The following is a 25,048-nucleotide window of genomic DNA, read 5'->3' on the forward strand; positions in this document are numbered from 1 at the left end:
TCATCCATGCAGAACTGAATGGGTGGCTTATAGGCACTTAAAAACAGCCTGACCTTGGGCAAGCTGCATAATCTCTGGGCGCTTTCCTCCTCCTTTTGCCTGTAAAACGTGAACCTATCTGGCTTGGAGTGATGTGAGGACTGAGGGATGGGACGAAGGGGACACCTACGTTCCTTAGCTGAACCACAGAGCAGGCCCACCTCTTCAGGGGCCAGATGCCAAGGCCCCTGAGCTTCTCCTGCCTGGTGCCCCCCCACCCCTACCTCAGGGACACCTGCCCAGCCTACGGGATGGAGGGGCGCCCTTCACCCAGCCGGCACCCCGCCCCCCTCTCCCAAGCCAGAATCAGAAGTCAAAGATTTTTTATTGTTCTACAGATACTTCTGAAAAAAGATCTAATAGAGAAAATATACAAAGCGTTTAAGAGTCTCATCTCCAGAGAGCACCGAAGTCTGACTGGACGTGTCGGAGCCCTGCTCTTCAGGACTTGGGGCTGAGAACGGTTAGCATATCGAATGATCAGTAAAAACATGCAAAAGTGAGAAGGAAAAGGAAAAGAACGCTGCGTTCCCCCAAAGCAGGGGAGGACGGAATTTCAGAACAAGGAGGCAGGGCGTACAAGTACCAGGTGGCTCTCCCTCCCCTTCCCCCGGTCATCCTCTCACACAGCCCTGAGCTGGAGAAAGCAGGGAGCCCCACTCCCTTGCAGGACTCACAGCGCGTCCCTGCCCAGCGCTCAGCCTGCAGGGCTGCCCGTGGACAGGATGAGAAGGGACCCCCTCTGCCCTGTTCCTCTGTGGCTGTGGCCGCAGGGACCCTGCTTGTGCTCCCGGGGAGCTGGGGCCCCCAGCCCTGGCTCCTTCCTTCTTTGGCTCCACCCGGAGATTGTGCTTAATGGATCCATCCCACCCCCCAAACTCCAGGCTCCCACTGGTGGGCTCAAGGCACTGACAGGAGTCCTGGGGAGAGCCCCAGGACAGCCACTTTCCCTTGGGCTCTGGGTGGGTCCCTCCCTGGGCACATTCCCTCCGTCCTCAACTCAGGCCCAGGAGTCAAGACAGGGGAGGAAGCGTGCTGTGCAAGGAAAAAGGCCTTGAAGCCTTTCCCAGCTGTGCGGACGCTTCTGAACCCCACCCCACACCCCTCCCCCCACCCTGTCCCCTCGCCAGAACCCCAACATGCCTGGCCCTTCTGTCCAGTCCTTCCTCTTGGGCTGCTGGTGCAGCGGTGGGCCAGGCCTCCGGGGACCTGACCTCAAGACGGTGGTCACAGAAACCATCCTGGGGCACCCTCCCCTCCATCCCCCAGACCCGGGAAGTCAGCAGAGGGGCAGGCCTTGAGAAGTCACAGCTCTGGTACAGGGAGGTGGGGCAGGGCTGGAGAGAAACGGAGAGACACGTCACATCCACGGAAAGGCGTTCAAAGTACAAGCTAAGCGAGGGGACGGAGGGCCAGAGAGTGGCCGGAAGAGAAAATGAAAGAGGACGGGGGTGGGGCCTGCAGGGTGGGGCGGGGCTTCACACCACCCCGCAGATAAGCGTCTCCACCACGAAGGTGTTCTCAAAGTGGCGGATGGCGTTGCAGTTCTTGGCCCCTCGTTTGTTGATCCCTGGGAGGGAACAGAGAAACCTCAGTGAGGCCTGTGTCCTGGCCTAGAAGTGGCTGGATCACAAACGTCACCAGCCTCAGAGCCTAAGCAGGGCCTCAGGACCTGGTGTGGGGGGAGGAAGAGGCCCAGGAACTGACACCCAGATTCACCCAGAGACAGCACAGTAAAGTGGCCTGAACTCAAAAGCTGGAGGCAGGCCTTCCAGCTCTGCTACCTTCTTGCTGTGTGACCTCAGGGGTGTTTCTTAAACCTCTCTGTGCCTCCTATTCCTCATCTCTAAGGGGGCAGCAAGAATCATGATGACAAGGATGATGAAGATGACCTGCCCTCCACAGGAGGACACAGAGTGTAAAGCAGTGCCTGGCACGTAGTAAGAGCTCCGTTAACATCAGCTGTTATTACCGCTGTTGCAATCTGAGCTCTCTGACAGAGGATGGCCCTGGTTTGGAGCTCAGGACAGGGGCCAAGGTGGGAGAGTTGGCCACTCACGCCTCCGGGTGGCCCGGCGCCGCAGCCGGTAGGTGTCCTTCCCGCTGCACAGGTGGTAGATGAAGGAGCCCAGGGCCTCCTTGTCGCTGACGTGCTCTGTGACCACCATCTCCTCCTGGATGATGTACGTTTGCGGGAGGTAGGTCCCCCTCTGCAAAGGGAGCGGCCACAGCACTGGGTCAGTACCAGGGCTCTCCTCCCACGGTCCCCGACTGCCGCTGCCCTCGCCACCATCCTTCTGCTCACTCGAGCCGAGTCCCCCCAGCGCCTGAAATGCCCATCTGACACGCCCACGCCCTCATCCCGAGGCCCACGGCTTGCCTTTTGGACATCCCCCGGCACTTCCTGCACCTGCACTGCCATGAGTCACGTGTGTGCGAGTCTGGTCCCCCACCCTAGGGGAAGCGCTCTTGGGGGCAGGGCCCCCACCTCCTCCCTGCACTGCTGACATGGGGTGACGTGGAGCATGGCCGTGAACACTAAGGAAGCTGGTCTTGGGGGTCTTCCTGAGTGAGGGAGGCAGAAGCGGGAGGCTGGGGGGCAGAAAGGAGAGGCGTTGCCTCTGAATGTGGGAGAAGGGAGATGGAGGTGGGGGGACCAACGTGGGGTGCCGGGCCCAGCTGAGAGCAAAGCCCAGCGCCCCCATCCCTCCCTTGTCTCATGCGGAGGGGGAGGGGGGACAAGATGCTGCTGGGCCCCCGCTCACCTTCACGTTCATGAGGAGCTCCCAGAAGTTGCGAGGGGGCAGCACGATGGTGGTGTTGAGCTCGATGACATAGCACTTGTCCAGGGAGATGTCATGATAGGCAGTGAGACCCTGAACAGGAAGAGGGGGCCACGTCAGTCTCCTCGGGCGAGGGCCTGGCCCCGGCGGGCTGTGCAAGGCACGAACCCACCGTGCCTGTGATGCACCCCGGATTCCTCAACATCCGAGCAGGGCTCCCTTTCCCACTCCTCTCCTAACCTGTGTTTATAGCAGGTTCCACTCACTAGATGAAAACATTAACTGTTAAATGCTTTAGCTGTGACAAGGTTTCTTCTCAGAGGATTAACCAGCTGAGGTTTGAGAATCAGGGTAACGTCCCAGCTGTGCATCTCATCAAACCTGGGAGGCCCTGCCACCCCTGTGGACAGCCTGGACCCTCAGCGAGAGACGCCCAGCCCCATGAGCTGCATCTCGATAAGATGTCAACAAGGAAACAGCTCAGTAAAAAGGAACACTGGCCTCGCCCATGACAGCCAGCGTCTGCAGCTGTCAGGTGGCCGAGGAGAAAATCAACCATGACTAGTTCACATTCAGTGATAACGGCATGACCTTTACGATAAAAGCAGTGTCTTTAATTCCCCGATGAACCCAAACTGTAGACATCTACTCCACGGTTTATATTACACGGTATGCACTTCAAGTGTGTACAAGGGGCGTGGGCATTCTCCTTTCATTCCTGTTCCTCCTCGTGGCACCGCCTCGCCACCCCCGCCCCATCCCGGGCTGGCCTCACCCGCTGGAAGTCATGGATGATATCTGCAGGGTCACCGCCCCCAAACTGGGGCACCGGCACATTGATGCGCTCATAGTTCTCCTCGAGGTAGATCTTCACGTCCTCCTCCAGCTCCATGCGAGTGCGGGCCTGGGAGGACAGGGAGTCCTCATAGAGGACGCCGCAGTGGAAGAAGTTGTCTCGGGCCAGCTGAGCAAGAGCAGGGGGAGGAGTGGGGGAGAGAGAGGGAGAGAGTCTGGTCACAAAGAGCCCTCTGCAAAACCACTGACCAACCACTCCCGGCTCTGAAAGCCTGGGGAAGCAGGGAGGGTGGGGCTGTGACACCCATTTCACAGATGGAGAAGTTGAGAAGCACGGGGAGTCGGGGAGGGTGAGCCGGGCCCGCCAGTTCCTCGGACCTCTCTGGGCCTCAGTTTCCCCAACTGTAAAACAAGGGGACCTCTCAGGCCCCTTCTGGCCTCTGAGTCCATGAGTCTATGAATGTGAAATGGGGTGGACTAACGGGGGGACAGACACCTGAGAAAGAGCCTGGAGTGGGAGGGGTGTCCTCAGGGGCAAACACAGGGACTCTGGACTGGACAGGCTGGGCCCTGCGGGGTGCCACCCACTGTCGCCACCAGGGGGTGCTCCCCCGCCCTTCCTGCCCTCTCTGTGGGGCCCTGCAGGCCTTGGAGGGCACAGCAGGAAGGAGCAGGAGCTGAGAGGCAGCCTTCTTATCAGATTCTGGTGGCACTGTCCCCTGCAAGCTGCATGTCCAACCTTGCACAAGCCCCACCACCTTCCCTGGACCCTGTGCCTCCTGAGAAACCATGACAAACACGGTGCCCCCTATCTGAGGGGCCCATCTTATCACTCCATCAATAAGGGAACGGAGGCAGCCTGGTGTGACTGAGGCCACGTCATTGACGGGTGGACGGCATGCCCTTCCTACTTCTCCAGCGCCTCCTCCAGGTCCGCACATGATGGGCAGACACCCCTTTCTCTGTTTTAGTGTAAGCTCTCCCGGGAGGGTGAGTCACCACACATGAATCACACCGTCCCAGGGTGCAGCCCCAGAGGCTGCCGTGAGGTTCCCCTATTCCCTGGGAACTGGGGTGGGGTGAGGAACCCCAAGAGGCCATGCGTGGGGGCTGGGATCAGAGCGGAAGTCCAGGGCAGGGCCACCAGCTGCAACAGGAAAAGGCACCAGAAAGTGAGAACCAGGAACAAGTGGGGAAGCAGGCCATGGGGGGAGGGGGCGGGAGGATGCTGAACAAAAGGGGAAGTGAGTGGGTGTGTGGGAGTGGAGGTTTCCTGGGGACGGTCATGTGCACGGCAAACTCTTCAGTAATTTCCACCAAAGGAAAACTGGGCGACCACAAAGTCAAAAGCCCAGTGCTTGAGGGTGGGAGGAGGTCACTGAGGTCATAAACGACTGGCAATTCCCAGATTCCCGCTCGTTATGTCTATGGTTATTCTATTAAGCAGCCTTTCATTTAACTACCTTCAGTTCCGAGAACTTGGTGGCCCTGCCTCCCTCCCCAGGTCTGGGCTGACCACAGAGCTGCTGTGACCGTGACCAGTTCTCCAGCCCAGCTCCATGCCCAGATTGGCTGTGTGCACAGATAACCGGGGTGTGAGCGTAGGCAGAGGCCACCCTTACAGGAGGCGGAGGTGACTGTGTAAGCCACCCTCCACCCTTCCCGGTCTGTAGCCCAAACGTCCAGGCACAGGATGGAATGCCTTAAAGCACAACCTGCGACACAGGAGCCGGGCTCTGAAGAGACTGCAGAGTTTCAATGTCTGCTGCACCTGAGTTTCTGGTGCTAATGACCCAGGCTGACACTGTGGCAAGGGGCTGCTGGCCTCGCAGCCCAGATTCCAATCCCAGCTCCCCCGTCGCTGACTGTGCTCCTGGAAGAGCTCCCTGTCAGCCTCAGATGCATCCAAAAAGATAGGGAAGGATACTCCAGAGCCCACGGCAGTCAGAGGACGGGGACTTGGTCCCGTCTCCTGGACCAAGATCAGGGACAAGGAGGATGCAGGTCTTCTGGGCTTGCGTGGGCACTCCTCCCACATGGGGGGCATGTCCAGGGCTTTCTGCTGCCCTCTCCTCACAACCCCGAGCACCTGGCTCTCACCCCTTCACACTGCCCGCTCCTGCAGCCCCCACACCCACCTCAAACGTGCACACTTCCCTCTCTAAACGCCACTCTTTCCCCGAGGCCCTGCCTCCCTCCGCCCCGCCTCACCTGAGCAAGGAAGAAGTATCTGTAGATGTAGACGGAGGCGAACACGAGGCCCATGAGCAGCACGACCATGCCCATCGACAGGTAGCACACGCCGCCCACAGAGCCCCCCTTCTTGTAGCGGTGGTAGGGGGGCCGCTCCTCCTGCGGACAGCAGTGCAGGGTCAGCCCCGTGGTGGTCCCACACTCCTGGGAATCCTCCCACCCCTTTCCCGAAGTGAGACCTCACCCTGCTGGCTGGGAAGGAGCCTTGGAACAAAGGGAGGGGAGGACGACACTCAGGACACACAGAGCATCATCTCTGGAAGGAAAGGTAAGCGTCACCAGGGCCCTCCAGCTCTTCCCATCTAAAGAGAAACTGAGCCTACCTGGGACCCACATAAAATGACCCACGGGGATTAAGCAAGCATATTTTGAATCACCCATGCTATTAGTCCCCTTCATTATACCAGTTGTGACCACAGTAGATTCTTTTAAACATAGAAGGGGGAAGCACAGACATGGCCTTGGTGACTGCGCCAGGCCTAGGAACCTATAGGAACTGGGCTTGCACTGGGTGGGCTGGGAGCCGCTGCTCTGGGCAACGGCGACCAAGGAAGGCTTTTGAGGTAGAAAGTGACAAGATCCACCCGAAAGCCGGAGTGCGCAGAGGGACAGGGATGGGGCGGTGGGTGGGTGGGGGTGCTGCTAGGCTCTGCCAAGGAAGCCCACAGAGTCTGAGCACGGGAGCTTGTCCCTTTCGGCCACACTGGGCAGAGGTCAGCCTGCCAAGGCAGCAATGGCATCATGGGGCACTGGTGTCGAGCAGGCTGTCAGGAGCAGAGCCTGCGAGGTGAAGTCTAGAGGCTTCCGGAAGCCAGGGCGCCTCTTGCAGGCGGGAAACGTGGCTGCCGGCAGGGAGGCCAGGGCAGGAGGTTCCTGGAAAAACCCTCTCTGGTGAGCCAGGCTCGGGTTCGGGACGGTAGCTACAGGACTGCCAAGAAGCAGCAAGCCAAGCTGACCCAACTCCAGGCCACACGCGTCTGGGCCTGTGGATGGAGGTGTGTGGATAACTCAGCAACCCTGCTTTCCCCGGAGCACTAGACTGAGAGTCTCGTGACTCAGGCTCTTCCCAGCTGTGTGACCTTGGCCATGGCTCATCTTTATGTCCGTCGTTCCTGCCCTAACCCAGGCCTCATTCACCCTGGAGATGTCGCAAAGGCCCCAGCCCTGGCTCTGCCTCCAGGGACCACCATTCAACCCCTCCTCCACGGTTGCAGCCAGGGAAAGGGTAGAGGCCAGTCCAGCCCACCTCCCCTCAAGGAGCTGAGGCAGAAGTGGCCGGGGAGGGGAGGCCCAGAGCCTGGACCTTCTCACTCTGCCTCCATCACTAACCATCTGCTTAGCCCTCTGTGTGCTTCTGCTCTTCCTACATCCTGCAGCGGGTGGTCGGGGAGTGGGGAAACGGCTCAGGCCCAAGTTATCCAAGACAGGCCCTTATACTCAGTGCACACAGGAGGCCCAGCCTGGTAGGGGTGGGGCAGGGTGGAGGGCCTGCTGCGTGTGGTACATAGAAGTGTGGGACCTGGGCCTCAGGGAGCAAAGGGGCATCCCATCAGAGGAGGCGATACCTCCCTGCTTGGGGCTCTCCCCAATCCCCACACCTTCCCTCAGGAAAACTGTAGGAAATGCCTGAAAGATGCACCCCACCCCCCCATCACTAGGCACATGTATCACCAGGCCAGTGGCCCCCAGACGCCAGCACATGGGATGGAGACACAAGACGCAGAGGTGCCCCAGCCCATGCAGTTCCCCCGCACAGCTTAGCCATCTGCAGGCCTGGGGCCTCTCCCCACCCTGGCCCCGTTGCGGGGGTCCTGTGATCGAAACCAGAGACGCAGCTGGTGAGACCACCCACCTGGCTGGCATCTCCTCAGCACCCTGAGGCTCCCTGGGGTCACTAACCAAGGTCACTAGCACACTTGGGTGGCCACTGCGCAGAGGGCCTTCAGGGACAGCTGCCAGCGGGAGGGGGCGGGGGCTTGCAAGGGCTTTGACTTTCCAATGGGCTCCCAGGATCAGCCCGGGGGGGAGCGACCCGATGGCTGAGCTCTGCCAGCATCTCACAGGACAAGCCAGCCAGCGGCTCCAGCTACCCTCAGTGGGTCCTAAGGAAAGATGGGAGACCCAGAAGAAAGGTCAGGCACCACATCCACTGTGAATCCTGCCCTGGGAGCATAGCATTTGTATTTAGTGAGACCAGTGGGGCTGCAGGGACCCAAAGGCCCCCAGCAGGGGCTGCGATCCACGCGTGGGGAGCATCCCAGCTTCCTGACCCTCCTCCCTCCACAGGTCCTCCTGTGAAATGTGAACAGACTCTTCCTGACAGGTTTTTGCTGGGATTAAAGGAGACAGAGACCCTGAAAGCCCTTTGTAAAGGATAAAGTGTTAGATAAAAATAGCAGATCTTTATCAGCTAAACCTTGCCTTTTTAGGGTGGACAGCTGTCGAGGCTGCACTGTGACCACGCTTTGCCCCTGCGTTTGTTTGCAAAACCAGAGAAGCAAAAGCAAGCTTGTGAGAATTGCTTTTAAAAGAAACCAAACAACAGCAAAAAAGTCAATGGGCTACAAAGTAAGAACCTGAGGGCCTTCTCCACAGTTGAAGTTCACTGACAAGGTGAGGCCTACCAGTTTTACAGTTGCCTTTCTGCTCCTGGCTGGGTCAGGTGTTTGTAAGTGCCTGGGGGAGGGACAGGCGGGGGGGGGGGGGGGGGGGGGGCAGCAGGGGGGCCGGGCAGGGCGCCAAGGTGGGAGGTGGGGAGCGGAAGGTCAGTGAGGACGGGGAGGGAGGAGCAGCCGCAGAGGAAAGTGAGGTGAGGCTACTGTGGCTGAGAAGGACAGTCTCCAGCCAGGACCCCTGGATGCCACCCTGTGTCCTCATGTCTCTGTGGGGGTCCCTGTGAAGGCTGGGGATCCCCCACCTTTCCTAGACGTGCAGTGGACAAATGGCTTTGTATCCTGCCCCTACTGACACCCTCCAGTGCACACCCAAGGCTCATGCCCTGCTCCCCTCCCTCCCCCACACCCCTCAGCCTGGCATGCGGGGGCCACACCCCCAGAAGCATCACGGCCGAGCGGCAGGGATGGAAAGGAAAGCAGGTCCAGAGGCTGCTGATGTCCCGGCTTCCAGACAGAGGCACCAGGCGCCGGGAGGTGAAGCCCCACATGGGTGGGAGGTCCCTGAATTCTGCCCTGCGGTGTCAGTGCTTGAAAGGTCAGCCCCGCGCTGCAGCCCTAAGGGGCCTCTGGGGAGCCCACAGGCAGCCTGGGCCAGAACCTGGGGCCTCATGCCTTAGATCCTGGCTGCGCAGCTCACCCAGGATGACAGCCAAGGGGCCTGCTTCCCGAAGCCCCCCCAGCTGCTTCACCTGCCATTCTGGGGCCCCAGGAGAACGCCGCCCCCCAAATGAGCAGTTACCCATGGCCGGGCATCTGGGGGCTTCCAAAAAGTATAAAAATACCGTTTCCACGGCAACTGGAATTCCTGAGCAATGCCTCACTGTGCACTTGCGGGGGGCATGTGGGCCTCCGGGGGCCCGAGAGGAGCCCAGACCTCAGCCTGCCTGTGTCAAGGAGCCCGCAGTGGAGCTTCTTAAATGATTTGGCAAAGCCAGGGCCAGAAGAGTCCGGGGCACCCAGCCAACTGAAGCATTAACTCAGAAGACCCCCAGGGCTCATGGAGAGAGCTCCCCAGCTACCTTTCCTCGGCAACAATGTCCAAGTCAACTGCAAGCAGATTAAGCTACAGTTGCAAGCTGCTCAGAGGAGGCTAGTAGGGGAGCCGGAAGCGGGCGGCTGGGGGGAGGGGGTTGGGTCTCACCTCACCTCCCCATCTTTCTTTCCCAGCCTGCAGACCACAGAGGCAAGGGCACCAGCGAAACAGAGAGAGACAGACAAGACGACAGACAGACAGAGCCTAGCAGGGGTGGGGGGACTGGGCCTCTGCCCATCAAGCACATAGCTGTGCTCAGATGTACAGACATCAGCTGGGTAAACGCTGAACTCACCATCAGTGAAACCCATGCCCTCCCTGTGACCCACTGGTGCCCAAGGTGCAGGCCGGGTGAGGAGGAAGGGCGTGGACCCTGAGAACACTCCCCACGGCACGCTCTGCTCTGCTTGGCTGGGCCGGGCAGATTCCCTCTTCTCTTGTGTTCCTGACCGTCAAGATGAGACCCCAGAGAACAAAAGCTGGGGAGGACGGGAAGCAGAGCTGCTGCTGGAAGAGCTCTCCTGGGGGAGACACAGCTCGGAGATGCTGCAGGGGCTGTGCTTCCCTGATCTTACCATAAACATTTTTTTAATGGTAAGAGAAACTCAACCTCCGTGGCAATCTGCTGACAGCCTTGAAACATGCAAGGACGGGTGGAGGGGAGAACAGAGAAGAGAGGGAACTGAGAGAGAAAGCAGAAAAGCCACTGTGACTGTGCCAAAAGTCCAAACACCAGAGCCCCTCAGGGAAGGCCCAGGGCTGGCGGAACAAGGCCTGGCCCGCCCATTCACCAAGGTCCTCTTGGCCCAGCTCGCAGGGCTGGCGGGGATGGGGCACTGGGGCAGGAGGATGCCAAGCCCGGCCGGATCCACCCTCCTGGCTGGCAGGGGACCCTCCCCCAACCACTCCAGGAGACCCAGCTCCCTCTTGCCAAGGACCTGAGGCTGGGACCTGGAAAGTGAAATCTGATCCCCAGGTATGTGGGCTGGGGGAGGGGGTGACACAGGGGCCATTAATCAAAGGCAAAAGCCAAGGAGAAGACTGCAGCGCTGAGAAGATGACTGTATTGAACATGTTTCTCTGCTCTTGCAGGCCCCCAGCCTGATCATTCGCGTCTGTACATGCCCACACCTGGCCGGGCGCGGGTGCATACGGGCGAGCAAAGGCACAGGCAGATCGTGGGGAGAGGGGGACTGGGCTGAGAGGCGCAGGGTGGCCAGAGGGTGCTAAGAGGGGGTGCTTCCCGTCCAGCCCACTTTCAAGCTGGCTGCCCGCCAGCTGCCCATCCACGCAGGCTTCTCATTATCTCAGAGGGCAGCACCATGTGGGGAGGGTGGGCAGCTGGAGGCCCCATCCCTGCCCGGCCCACCGAGGCACTTCCTTCCAGCATCAGGTCTGGGGACAAAATCCTCCTTGTTTCAGTTTTTACTCGGAAGCAGGGGGAGGCCCGCTGTGGGGCTGCCGCCGCCGCCCTACCCTGGCCCCCGGGGCCTGCACACAGGTTGACTTTTTATTATGACAGCTAGAGCGTGGCTCACTGGTGAAAGGCACTCACGAACTCATCTGTTCTTCGAGTGGTCCTTCCAGGGCTTTAAATCTAATTTTTGAGTCCAGCTCAGTAACCAAGGAGGGTTCCAGGGTCACCCCCAGCCAAAACAGACCTTCTAATAAGCTTTCTTGTGGCAGGCCCACCAGGGTGGGACAAACCCAAATGCCCAGTCTTGATGAAGCAGCTCCTGGGGCCTCCAGTCTGCCTGCCCCCGGCTCATGCTGTCCTGGGCTACTGTGAATGCTGGGTGCCTGCTGAGCTTACTGGCGAGGCAAGAGGCAAGAACGGGGGGCTTGCTCTACACGGGCACTAGATGTGGGGGAAATGTACCCACTGGCCAGGCAAGGACACAAGAGGCTCACAGAAGTGAACTCTCTTCCCAAGGCTCCAACTGCAGCAGGCGATTGGCAGAGCCAACATGCGACACCCAAAAGCCTCCCCGCTTCCCCACCAGGGTCAGCAAGCTGTGAAAGTTTACTAATAAGCAGATCTGTCCTCAAGGTGCTGGGATTTTAATCCTCCTCCTGGGGCCCCATCACTCCCCCTTGCCTATTAAGAGAGAGAGGGGACCCTGCCCAACTAACAAGGGGGGAGGGCACACTCAGCAGGCCTGAGGCCATTGCAAACAGCACTGGGAAGATGTTGATATTTCCATTTCACGCTGGGCGAGGGGGAAGAGAGGACGCTGGACTTTTGAGGCAGAAGCTGGATGTCAGTTACTGCCAAGGCAATGCTGGCATCTGCCATCCCGCCCGACACCATCAGCAGGCTGCTGCCGGAGAATGTGCCACTCCTGCGAAATTCTGCAGAGCTTCTGATGGAGTTTGACATCCTCCCACTGTCTGGCTGGTCCTCCCTCCTGCCCAAATCCTATAGCTCTCGGAGGCAGGGTCCAGTTTTCCAGACCTCGGCTGGGTGCCTGGCCCTGGGAGAAGCAGCTGGGAGAAGAGAGGGGTAAGCGTGTTGACCTGGGCTCCCATCCCTGCACCCTCCAGGGGCTGGGAGGAAGGATGTTTAAAGAGCCCCTTGTGAGAATGGATACATGCATATGTATGGCTGAGTCCCTTTGCTATGCACCTGAAACTATCACAACATTGTAACCGGCTATTACTCCAAAATAAAATAAAATAAAAAGTTAAAATAAAATAATGATCTCCTTACAAACTTTTAAAGCCGCACGCCATGCCTTCAAATATGAAGTGTCCCCTCCCTCACGAAGCATCAGAAGAAGATGGAGCTGCTCTGGTGGGGTTTGCACAGCAACTCCCCCAACCCAGCCTGGGTGGTCCCTGAGGCTGCCGTGACCACACCAGGGCAGGGGAGCTCGCCAAGGCTCTTCCTGGAATTCCCCACTCAGGCATCTTTGCTCTGGCCGTGACACCCACCTCTGAGGACCCTCTCCCGCGTCCCCTCTTTCAGCGCACAGGTCATCCTGAAGCACCCACCCTCCCATACCTCCAGCAAGGTTCAGCTGGAACTATCAACTTGGGGAGGGGCCTTGGCGCTGAGGAAGACTTCCCAGAAGCCAGCAACGGGAGGAAGGGACGGGAGCTTTGTGCGCCCCAAGACCTCCAGGGGCGACGGCCGCGTAGAAGCCGCGTAGACACCTTGGCCGGGGCACTACAGAGCCAGGCTGGACCAGCTCCTTGCCCCTCACGCGTCCTGCCCCCTCTAGGCCCTCCCCAGGTGAGACTCCACGCAGCTCAGTTTTCGACGGCGGAAATGCCTCCTCTCCCCCCGGCCTGAGGGAAAGGGGAGGAGGGGAGCTGGAGGGGGCGGGGTGCACGGAGGCCCGCCCCCACAAAGCGCAGCCTGGATGCTAGAGGGCACCAGGGCACCGCGGGGTGGAGGGAGTAGCCCAGAGCACGGGAGAGCCGGGAGAGGAAGGAAGAGGGCAGGGAGGCCCAGCTTGCAGGGGGTGGGGTGGGATCAGGGAACCCAGCCTCCTAACCCTGAATCTCGAATACCGGACGTGCAGCCAGGCGGGTTCTGGTTTACTTCCATTTTTGTTTCATCACTTTCTGGTCCACCAATTCAGGTGCAGACTTAACAGCACATCTTATGCCCCCAGCGGTCCCCCGTTGCGGACGAAATCAATAGTCCCTCCCCCTTTGTTGGTACCAGCCCCCCCTCCCGATTCCCCACCAATCACAACCCACCGCCCTACTTTGGGGAAACAATGTCCAACCCTCTCCCATCCCCCACCTGGGACTCGACCCGCGGCCCCTCCTCCTTGATTGGAACCAGACGCACATACCCGCACCAACATTCCTTGAACTTCTCCGGACCAGCCCCCTCCCCTATTTTGGGGCCAGGCGCCTAGGGCCCCCTCCACTTTTGGAAGAGACCTCGAGCGCTTCCTCATCCGGGATCAGCGACTCGGACCCTCTCCCATTCTTCAGACTTATGCTTTCGGCTGTCGCTGAAGGCCAGGACCCAAGCCCCCTCTCCACTCTGGGATGGATGACCCATTCCGGAACCCCACACCCGCTCCGCTCCGGGGTCCCGATGCGCCTCGGGCAGTCGCCGTGGCCGGCAAGGCGAGCTTTGGTCCCGTGTCCCCCGCCTGAGACCTCCCGGTCCCTCTCACCCGAGCCGGCGTCAGCAGGATCTCAGCGGCCGGGGCGGGCGCCGGAGCCGAGGCCGAGGCCGAAGCCTTGTCGGCCTTGTCGCCCTTGATGCCGGCCACCGCGGGCTGGAAGCTGATCTTCACCATGGCTGCGCCGGGCCGCGTGTCCGCCCTGCAGCCTCTGCCCGTGCAGCCACTCTCTGTGCAGCCTCTCTTTGTACCACCGCCGCTCAGCAATCCGCAGGCACCGGAAGTTTGGATCTCTTTCGGGTCCTTTTCTCTAACCCCACCCCCAGCCCTCCCCGCCCCCGCCTCCCCCAAGGGAGGGCCTTGGCGCCCGGCGCGCCTGCGCCCCCTTCCAGCCGCCGAGGCTCGCAGTGACCCCTGCCGGGCGCGCTGCTCGGACCTGGGGAAGTCCAAGTTTCCCTCAACCACTCCCTCCCTCCCTGCCTCCCTCCTTCCCTCCCTGCCTCCCTCCTTCCCTCCCTGCCTCCCTCCTTCCCTCCCTGCATCCCTCCCTCCCTGCCTCCCTCCCTCCCTGGCTCCATCCATCCATCCATCCATCCATCCATCCATCCATCCATCCAACCATCCAATCAGGCACGGACTCAGTCCCCTTCGCTGCTTTATCCCTTCCAGCTGCTTCTCGACCAGTATCTCCAGAACACACAGTCTTTGTTAAAATTGTGTCTGCCAGGCAAATGCATCTTCTACACAAGTTCCCCACCCTCTCTACCCCACTTCATACCCTCCTTTTTGGAAATGCTAGAACCCCCACTGAACCAGCTCCCACTGGGGTCCCACTGCTCCCCCCTCCCACTTCCTCTTCCTGGGCCCTGGAAGGAGGCTTCAGGGCCAGGTGCCTAATTGCTTGCCTTTGTCCTGCAGCCTGCATCCATCTACACCTCCTTCATTCCCCATCATCCTTTTTCCTTCATCTTTAGTTCCTACAGAACCTTCCTGGGGGTGCACGTGGAAGACACTGTGAGTAGAGAAACAGAATGCAACTCCTGCTCTTTTGTTGCAGAAATCGGTTGGTGGAGAAACCAAGCACCACACTCGCAGGGTTGGAGAACTCAGGTTTATTAAGCCGGCAGCCCCAGACCAGCTAACGCTCCAAAGTTCTGGGCCCCAGCTCAGGGTGAGCTTTACTTTAATAGGAGTCAGTGCACATGGTTACAGTTAGCATGGGTAGGTTGGTTACTTGGTTTACAGAGCATGGAAGTTTCCAAACAGAAACTTACAAGAGCAGGTGCAGAACATTCCATTCCTAGCAAAACATCTTATGGTTACATTGGATTGCTAGGTAATCCTGTTTTTTTTTTGTTTGTTTTTCTCAGTGCAGCAAGCATATTTTACAAAAGCAGAACAAGCATGGAGTTACTTTTAGCTGAGTGCAAGTTTCTAATTTTCCTCTTCAATTTGACTGTCTTGTGTAACCTGTGGCCTGCTACTGAGTGAAGGGTCCTGTTGGCCATTTCTCACCCACCCAGAAGGATAATGACAAGTGTGATGGGAAGATCTGCAGGGCAGTGTATCTGGAGGCTCAGTCCTCATCTTACTTGGGATGGCTTTGGGCTGCTCTGCCAGGCCCTCTCCTGTGACACCTCTCACTCCCCAACAACCCAGTTGAGAAGCCAGGATTGGCCCCAGTGGGAAGGTCTCCTGGAATCAACCCCTGCAACAGTTCATTTTAAAACTAAAACCGCACATTGTAGAGCAGTTATACTCCAATAAAGACCTGAAGAAAATAAATGCTTTGAATTAAAACTAAACTAAACTAAAATCCCAAATGTGAACTTTTACATGTGTTTTACCTCTTTCTCTAAATTGAGTAGTTGAGTGCTGTTCTTAAAAAAAGATCTGGTTTATTACAATTTAAAGCACTGGTTATTTAAGACTTACGATCCTAATTAAGCCCTAGAAGGTGAGTGGAGTGGCTTGCTGGAAATACAGTGGTCTCGGACAAGTGTATACCCACCACCCCTCAGACTTCTATCAGCTCCCCAAAACTTATTGATATTATAACTGACCATACCCTTTGACCAACTTCTCCCTCTCCCCCCCTGACCCCAGCAGCCTGTGGTAACCACCATGCTGTCTCTGGTTCTGTGAGTTAAACTATTTAAGTATCCACATATATATGAAATCACATGTAGTATTTGTCTTTCTCTGTCTGGTTTATTTCACTTAACATAACATCCTCCAGGTTCATCCATGTTGTCACAAATGGCAGGATTGTCTTCATTTTTACAGCTGAATAATATTTCATTTTATGTATACGCATGTTTTCTTTATCCAGTCACCCATCAATGAACACTTATGTTGTTTCCATGTCTTGGCTACTGTGAATAATGATGCAATGAAGATGGAAGTGCAGATATCTTTGCAAGATACTAATTTCATTTCCTTTGGCTATGTATCCAGTAGTGGAGTTGCCAGATTGGGTGGTAGTTCTATTTTTAATTTTTTGAGGCACCTCCATACTGTTTTCCGTAATGGCTATACTTGCTAAGTATGTCAAAGAGAGAGTTCTGCTGAAAAAAATCAGTAGAAAGAGACAATCTCTGGAAAATCTAATTAATAAATAAGAGAGAAAATAACACACTTCTATATCTTACGAAAAGAAGATGTAACTATAGACAAAGTGGATATTACAAACTATAATGTATTTTATATACAATCATATCTAATAAATATATTCTGAAGTGATGATTTTATGGAAAAGTATAAGTGGCCAAAATGAACTGAAGAAGAAGTAGATCAAGGTCCTTTTTGACCCACCTCCTAGAATCATGGAAATAAAATCAGGAATAAACAAATGGGACCTCATGAAACTTAAAAGCTTTTGCACAGCAAAAGAAACCATAAACAAGACAACAAGGCAACCCTCAGAATGGGAAAAAATAGTTGCCAATGAAACAATGGACAAAGGATTAACCTCCAAAATATACAAGCAGCTCATGCAGCTTAATACCAAAAAAGCAAATAACCCAATCCACAAATGGGCGGAAGACCTAAATAGACATTTCTCCAAAGAAGACATACAGGTGGCCAACAAACACATGAAAAGATGCTCAACATCACTAATTATCAGAGAAATGTAAGTCAAAGCCACAATGAGGTATCACCTCACACCGATCAGAATGGCCATCATCACAAAATCTGGAAACAACAAATGTTGTAGAGGGTGTGGAGAAAAGGGAACTCTCCTGCACTGTTGATGGGAATGTAAGTTGATACAGCCATTATGGAAAACAGTTTGGAGGTTCCTTAAAAAACTAAGAATGGTACTACCATATGATCCAGTAATCCCACTCCTGGGCATATACCCAGAGAAAACCATAATTCCAAAAGAAACATGTACCATAATGTTTATTGCAGCACTATTTACAATAGCGAGGACATGGAAGCAACCTAAATGCCCATCAACAAATGAATGGATAAGGAAGATGTGGCACATATATACAATGGAATATTACTCAGCTATAAAAAGGAATGAGATGGAGCTATATGTAATGAGGTGGATAGACCTAGAGTCTGTCATACAGAGTGAAGTAAGTCAGAAAGAGAAAGACAAATATTGTATGCTAACTCATATATACAGAATCTAAAAATGGTACTGATGAACTCAGTGACAAGACAAGAATAAGGACGCAGATGCAGAGAATGGACTGGAGAACTCGAGGTTTCGGGGGCCAGGGGGTGAAAGGGAAGCTGAGACGAAGTGAGAGAGTAGCATAGACATGTATATACTACCAATTGTAAAATAGATAGCCAGTGGGAAGTTGCTGTATAACAAAGGGAGTTCAACTCGATGATGGATGATGTCTTAGAGGACTGGGATGGGGGGATGGGGTGGGGAGGGAGTTGAGGGAGGGAGGGAATACGGGGATATGTGTATAAATACAAATGATTGACCTTGGTGTACCTCAAAAACTGGTACAAGAATGTAAAGCAATTATATTCCAGTAAAAAGAAAAAGTAGATCACAATGCCCTATAATCAAGGAAACTACTGGAAAAAGTTCTCAAGCAATTATCTCAAAAAATGTTTCTGGCAGCCAGACTACTTAACTGGATAATTCTTTCCAACTAAAGAAATAATTAATTCCACTGATGCTTTGATTAGTTTTAGACAGAGACTATATATGCTAATACAAACATCTGACAAATAAAAGAGAAAAACATTTTAGTTATGAATAGAGATACAAAAATTCAACAGTACATCACAAGAACAGTGAAGTGCCATCAAGTAGAACTTCTCCTGGGAAGAAGGACACAGATTTCAGGTTTGGAAATCTATCTGGGGAGAAATTGCTTTCTACAATCATGCTTAAAAGTAATAGTTATTTAAACTTGAAAAGCAGAGAAAAGCATAAAGAAAACAAAACTATTATGATAAGACTCACAGTAATCACTGGTAGTGTTCTATTTCTCCAATATTTTTTACTCTCTCTCTCTGTGAGTATGTTTGTGTGTGCTGTGTTTTTTACAAAACTGGAACCACATTTTGTGTGTGTGTGTGTGTGTATATTCTCAACTGAGGGCAATTTTGACCCTCAGGGAACGCTTAGCAATGTTTGGTGACATTTTCAGTTGTCACAATGGCGGAATGGGAGGAGGGCAGGGTAGGTGCTATGGGCCTCTAGTAGGTAGAGAGGCAGAGATGCAGCTGAATATCCTTTAATGCACAAGACAAGGAATTGTCCAGTCTAAAATAGTGCCAAGGTTGAGAAACCCTGATTAATATCCTGTCTTTTTTCTTTTTAAGATATTTTCAGCATTTTCTCATGTGGTAGTCAGAATACCCAGCCACACACCCCCGCTCCCCAAGTCCTAATTTCTGGACCCTGTGAATTTGTTACCTTGCATGGTGAAAGGAACTTTGCAGATGAACTTCAAGGTTCATGATTAAGGTTATGAACCTTAAAATAGGGAGACTATCGTGGATTATCTGTGCGAGCCCAGTCTAATCACAGGAGCCTTAAAAGCAGAGAATTTCTGTGGCTGGAATGAGAGAAATGTGGCAGAAGGAGACTTGAGAGAGATTTGAACTATGAGGACTGGATGTGGTTCTGCTGGTTTGAAGAAGATGGGGCAGGGGGTGGTGTCAGGAAAGCAAGTGCTCTTAAATTGAGGAGAGAGGCTCCCATCTGAAAGCAAGAAAACGGAGACCTCTGTCCTTCGTACACACAGAACTGAATTCTGCCGACAACCTAAGTGAACCTGGAAGAACATTCCCCTCCAGATCCTCCAGCCCAAGCTGGCCAGTACCTTGCTTTTGACCTTGTGAGACTAGGCGCAGAGGAAACTGCAGAGACCACCTGTACTGTTGACCTACAGAACTCTGAGATGAGGAAGCTGTGTTGCACTGAATTTATGATAATATGTTACAACAGCAATAAAACAAATACTCCTGGAATGATTAAAAATTGTCTCATGTTCATGAACCTCTTTGTGTGTTAATCTTTGTCTCATCTCGTAGGCAGTTTTTCAAACGTTTCTTTTGTCCTCTCTAGAAATATTTTTTTTCAATTTATCATCAGCCATATTTGCAAGAAATGGGTATACTACCTTTGATAACCATAGTTTGTTTTCTATGTCTGTTTCAGTTTTGTATATAGATTCATTTGTATTATTTTTTAGGTTCCACATGTAAGTGATATCATACAGCGTTTGTGTTTGTCTGACTTACTTCACTAAGTATAATGTTCTCTAGGTCCATCTGTGTTGCTGCAAATGGCATTATTTCATTGTTTATGGCTGAGTAATATTCCTCTGTGTGTGTGTGTGTGTGTGTGTGTATGACATCTTCTTAAGCCAATCCTCTGTTGTTTTTTTAATAAATTTATTTATTTATTGGCTGCATTGGGTCTTTGATGCTGCACACGGGCTTTCTCCAGTTGCAGCGAGCAGGGGGCTACTCTTCATTGCGGTGCACAGACTCCTCATTGCAGTAGCTTCTCTTATTGCAGAGCACAGGCTATAGGCACATGGGCTTCAGTAGTAGCCACACACAGGCTCAACAGTCGTGGCTCACAGGCTTTAGAGTGCAGGCTCAATAGTTTTGGTGCACGGGCTTAGTTGTTCCACAGCATGTGGGATCTTCCTAGAGCAGGGATCAAACCCGTATCCCCTGCATTGTCAGGCAGATTCTTAACCACTGCACCACCTAGGAATTCCCAAGCCAATCCTCTGTTGACGAGCACTTGGGTTGTTTCCATGTCTTGCCTATGAACATTGAGGTGCATGTATCTCTAATCTCCAAATTAGAGTTTCCTTTTTTTCCCTGGATATATTGCTGGACCATATGGCAGCTCCATTCAATAGTATAATATTTTGTCTATTTTTTATTCAAAAATTTTAAAGGGCCAGATATTTGCTAATTGTTTTTTTTTTAAAGAACTACCTCTTAGATTTATCAATTCTGTTTTTTTCTGTTTTCTAGTTACTTTATTTCTTTTAAAAAAGCTAATATCCTTTTTTCTTCAGATTTGTTCTGTTCTTCTTTTCCTAACCTTTTTTTGTTACTAGTGAAGATAAAACATTTGTTCTCATGCTTACTATGTCTCTGTCTACCAATTGGAAGAAATATTACCTAGTTTATAGGTAATAATGATTAAGTAATAATATCAGGCTTAAATGAGATAATAAACAGCACAGTACTGGAGGTATCACAACTCAAATAACTTTCTGCTGCTGGTTGTTGGAACTGCTTTCAGTTTTTCACTATTCTAAACAATGCTGCAGTGAATATCCTCATTACTCTTCACAAAGGGCATCCAATTCAAACCCTACCAGCTCTGCCACTGCTGCTGCTTCCTCTCTGTAGCCTCCCCAGTTGGCGGGGGGTGGGGGGGGGGAGGTAGGTTCCATTTAAATCGTTTGAAAAAGAGTAATACTATCTTATCTGAAGTTTTCAGAATACTGCTCAGAAAAATAAAAATATCAACAGGTATACAGATTTGAAATATATTTTGAATCAAGTTGTTTTTACCCCATCGCATTGTATGAGACAATTTCTAGTAAAAAAATTTTATTTAAAATGGAAATACTTTGTTTTTCTGAGGATGCAATAAATATCTGCATATTGGAGAAATTTCAGACAATATAGGGAGTCAGCTGTATTAGTTAGTGAGGAGGGCCACAACAAATTATTACAAATTGAGTGGCTCAAACAATGGAAATTTTTTGTCTCATAGTTCTGGAGGCCAGAAGTCTGAGACCAAGGTGTTGCCATGGTTGATTTCTTCTGAGGACTGGAAGGGAGAATATTTTCCATACCGCTCCCCAGGTTCTGCTGATTTACTGGCAATCTTTGGTGTTCCTTGGTGTGTAAACACCACCAATCTCTGCCTTCGTCGTCACGTGGAGTTTTCCATATGTATGTCTGTGTCCAAATTTCCCCTTTAATAAAGACACCTGGCATGTTGGATTAGGCCCATCCTCATCAGCTCATCTTAACTAATTACATCTGCAACAACTCTGTTTCCAAATAGGGTCACATTCTGAGGTATTGGGGGTTAGGACTTCAACATATGGATTTTGGGGGCACAATTCAACCCATAGCAGCAGCCTTGTCCATAATTACACTTCCCTAGGATAACTTCTGTTATCGGTATTGATATGTAATTGGTATACATTCTCCTAGCTTTTCTCTACATGCATATGTACACTCACAAAATTTTATTTTGTAAAAAATGGGATTATGCAGTTTTTTAATCTGGTTTTTTCAGTTAACAAAATGTTCTGAACACCATTTCGTGTCAACAAATACAGATATTTTAATGACTGTATAGAATTCCGTCCTTTGATGTGCCATATATTATTCATTGAAGAATATTTCAAAATTTTGCTCTTCCAAGCAAAGTAGCCAGGAAGATACTTGTATGCCATGTGCTTCCTTGTTTCCTAGCTTGCTATTTTCCTAAGATACGTTGCTACAAGTGGGTCTGCTGGTTTAAATGGCCTACCTCTTGCAAAATACTTTGACACATATTGACAACCTGCCCTTCAGAAAAGCTGTGACTCTTTACACTTCCTCCATCAAAGCACTTCCTCTTTCATACCTGCTCCTCCCCAGCCTTCCACACTTGAGCAAGAACAGCTCTGTTCTAGCAGCTAAAGCCAGATCTTGATCATCCTGGTGCCTCTTTTTGTCTCATACCCCTCACTGAATCTACCAGCAAGTTCCCTGAGCTCTGCCTCCAAAGTCTATCCATATCCCACCTCTTCTCCCACCTTGGTCCACGCCATCATCTCACCTGGTCTCTCACCTGGACCTATGCAGGGTCCTCCCCACTTTCCCCAGGTCTAGCAAGGTCTGTTCTCCATTTAGCCGCCAGAGGGCGCACTTTAAAAAGTAAATCGACAAAGCCCTGCCTCTGCCCCAAACCCGAGTCTGACTTAGTTTTTTCAGAATAAATCCCGCAGTCCAGGCCAGGAGGCTCCAGACCCTACTCTATCAGTCTCTGCCTGTGTCCTTTCCCAGTGTTTCTATTCGTGTTTGTTAATTTAAAAAGAAGAAAGGAAGGAAGGAAGGAAGGAAGGAAGGAAGGAAGGAAGGAAGGGAAAGAAAGGGAGAAACAGATAAGATCTCTTAGTATATTTCCAATATTAACTGTCCATCAGAAGTCACTGGTATTTTTCCACTTCGACACTTGCCTTTTAATAGCATTTATGGACTGTTTTGATATATAAATCCCTCAAGTTTTCCATTATGATTTCTTCCTTGCCTGTACACTTAGAAACTCTCCTCTTTAAACTTATATATTCACCAATATTTTCTTCTAGCATTGTTATATATATAGAACATCGGAATCGTTAGCCATTACTTTTTCTTTTAAAGTTCTTGACGATTGTAATGTATTGGCTGTTCAAGACATTTAAAAATGAATTTTCTACTTGTCTGCAAAAACCTATTGGGATTTTTATTGTATTTGCTTTAATTTGGGGGAGGAATATGGTTTGTCTCTCCATTTAAGCTTTAGGGTCCCCAGGAAAGTTTAGTGGCTTTCTTTACATAGGTCATAAAACTGATTCCTAGGAATTCTTTTTTGTAGTTGCTTTTGTGAAGGACCTATATTTGCAGCTAGCCTTCCTGGGGACCCCATCACGGGTCCCTCTTCCTGCCATCAGGGTAGCTGGAGAGAAGGAGAGGCACCTTTGGGGACCGAGAACTTGGAGGCGGCAGTGGCCACGGCCGAGTCCACCAGCCGGGGCGGAGGTTGGCACCTCCCCAGCCTGCTCGGGGCGATTCCGTGGCGCCCCCTGGTGGCGGCCTCCAGGGCGCTTCTGATAATTTTTAATTTCACCTTTGTATCACCTCCCTTGATTTTCCTTCCCTGCAAGAATTTCGAGACACTCCTCATCAAAGAAGGCAAACATTTTTCAACATTTTTGATTCAGAGAAGTACGGTTTGGAAGATGAAAGTGAAAAAGTCACTCTAAAGCCAAATCGACTCATAAACGTAGCAGCTGTTTTTTTCATCCACTCAACACGTGCTGATGGAGGCTGTCTTCTGAGCCGAGATCAGGGATTTAGGTGTGAACCAGGACCGGCAAGGGCCCTGCCTTTCGCTTGCATCTAATATTCTAATGAAAAGAGACCAAAAATAATCAAGCAAATAAATGTGATTATTCCCAAGACTGTTACATGCTTTGAAGAAAATAAAACAGTGATGTGTAAGAATGGAGCAGGGATCAGGGCAGGCTTCTCTGAGGAGGGGTCATTGAGGTGGAGAGCTGGATGGGAGAAGTCAGCGCCAGAGGACTGCTGGACTAGAGATTAACCCCTCTTATCAAATCCAGAGCTGGTGTTTTCTATAGAAGTGGAAATTCAGTCAGGAAGAAAGTGGAATATATGCTTCTTTGTTGCTGTGTCCTTTCTCTCATATTCATATTTTATGATGCAGCTATGTCACCCACAAGGTAAGAGTGAATTTCCTATTTATGTGCAGACTCCACCATTTGTACTTGTCCAGGGAACGTGGATGTTGTCAGCTTTGACCTGGGCGTGGGAGGCATCTCGCTTTAGACCTTGAGCTGTCTTTCAGGCTGTGCTTAAGGATTTTTTTTTTCTGTAATTACTGTTGTCAATACGAGGAAGAAAGTCTAACAATTAACAACAGTCTTATGAGCTAAATTGGCATCTCCCTAATTCCTATGTTGAAGTTCTAACCCCCAGTACCTTAGAATATGACTGTAGGTGGAGATGGGCCTTTAAAGAGGTGATTAAGTTAAAATGAGGCCATTAGGTTGGGCCCTAATCCCACATAACTGATGTCTTTAAAAAAGAGGTGATTAGGACACAGACATGTAGAGAAGCAAGACCCTGTGAAGACACAGGGAGAAGGTCTACAAGCCAAGGAGAGAGGCCTCAGAAGAAACCAGCCTTGCTGACTTGAGCTTGGACTTTTACCTCCAGGATTATGAGAAAATAAGTTTTGGTTATTTAAGCAAGCCGGTCTCTGTTACTTGCTATGGCAGCCCTAGCAAAGTAATATACTTAGATGAATGTTATCTTTAGAATGAAATTTAAAAGAATCAAAGTATAATGGTTGAAATAAGTGACTTACTGTATGAAATACTTGTAAATTTGGGCTCAGAAGGTTGAGGGGTATCTTACTAGGATTGGGGCCATGGGGTTGTAAAATGTTGAAACCCAAGAAAGCTGAGACTTAACTAACCATGCTGCACCTGGGTGGGGTGAGGAAAGACTATTAACAAGAAAGAGGCAGAACAGGGAGCTCAACAAGCAGGGACCAGGCAGCTTTCAGAAACTCATCAATTTGGCCAACTCGAGTAAGCGTCACCTACTTGCTAGAGGATGAAAGTGAATCAAGTTCAAGGGAGGGATGCATGAAGTCAGGAGCAAACTAGACAACAGGGAGAAGCTGTCAGGTTTTCCCACACTCTGCTGAAAAAGACCATCAAATCATCCCCACGTTGGTTGTTCACTAAGCAACCTTCTGGTTTCTAATTTAACTTTCCAAGTCCCCAGACCTGGGAAAGGGGGGGTCCATCATCCACCCCAAGTTTTGTTTATTGAGCATCTACTTTGTGTGAGGCCATGAAACATACAGTGAGGGATATGGAGAGAAGTGGGTGGATACGAGATCTGTTGGGAGTTTTTTTTTTTTTAATTATTTATTTATTTATTTATTTGGTTGTGCCACATATTAGTTGCAGCAGGCATGCCCCTTAGTTGTGACTTGTTGGCTTCTTAGCTGCGGCAGGCGGGCTCCTTAGTTGCAGCTCACTGGCTGCTTAGTTGCAGCATGCAAACTCTTAGTTGTGTCATGCATGTGGGATCCAGTTCCCTGACCAGGGATCAAACATGGGCCCCCTG

The 25,048-nt window shown here is 51.9% G+C and overlaps 1 protein-coding gene across 2 annotated transcripts; it reads right to left on the reverse strand.

Moving 5' to 3' along the window:
- Positions 1-345: 345 nt before the first annotated feature.
- ITM2C (integral membrane protein 2C) lies at positions 346-14,050 on the reverse strand. Of its 2 annotated transcripts, XM_057745699.1 has the most exons (6): positions 13,718-14,050; positions 5,829-5,969; positions 3,598-3,786; positions 2,805-2,915; positions 2,099-2,249; positions 346-1,609 (listed from the first exon to the last, which is right to left on the reverse strand). In XM_057745699.1, exons 1-6 carry the CDS (start codon positions 13,841-13,843, stop codon positions 1,518-1,520), a joined length of 810 nt encoding a protein of 269 aa, XP_057601682.1. In that variant the 5' UTR covers positions 13,844-14,050; the 3' UTR covers positions 346-1,517. The 2 variants fall into 2 exon arrangements, with proteins under 2 accessions (XP_057601682.1, XP_057601683.1); XM_057745700.1 differs by lacking the exon at positions 5,829-5,969 and having other exon boundaries at positions 13,718-13,986.
- Between the last annotated feature and the right edge of the window lie 10,998 nt (positions 14,051-25,048).

Source organism: Hippopotamus amphibius, chromosome 8 (assembly GCF_030028045.1).
Source record: "Hippopotamus amphibius kiboko isolate mHipAmp2 chromosome 8, mHipAmp2.hap2, whole genome shotgun sequence".
Lineage (NCBI taxonomy): Eukaryota > Metazoa > Chordata > Mammalia > Artiodactyla > Hippopotamidae > Hippopotamus > Hippopotamus amphibius.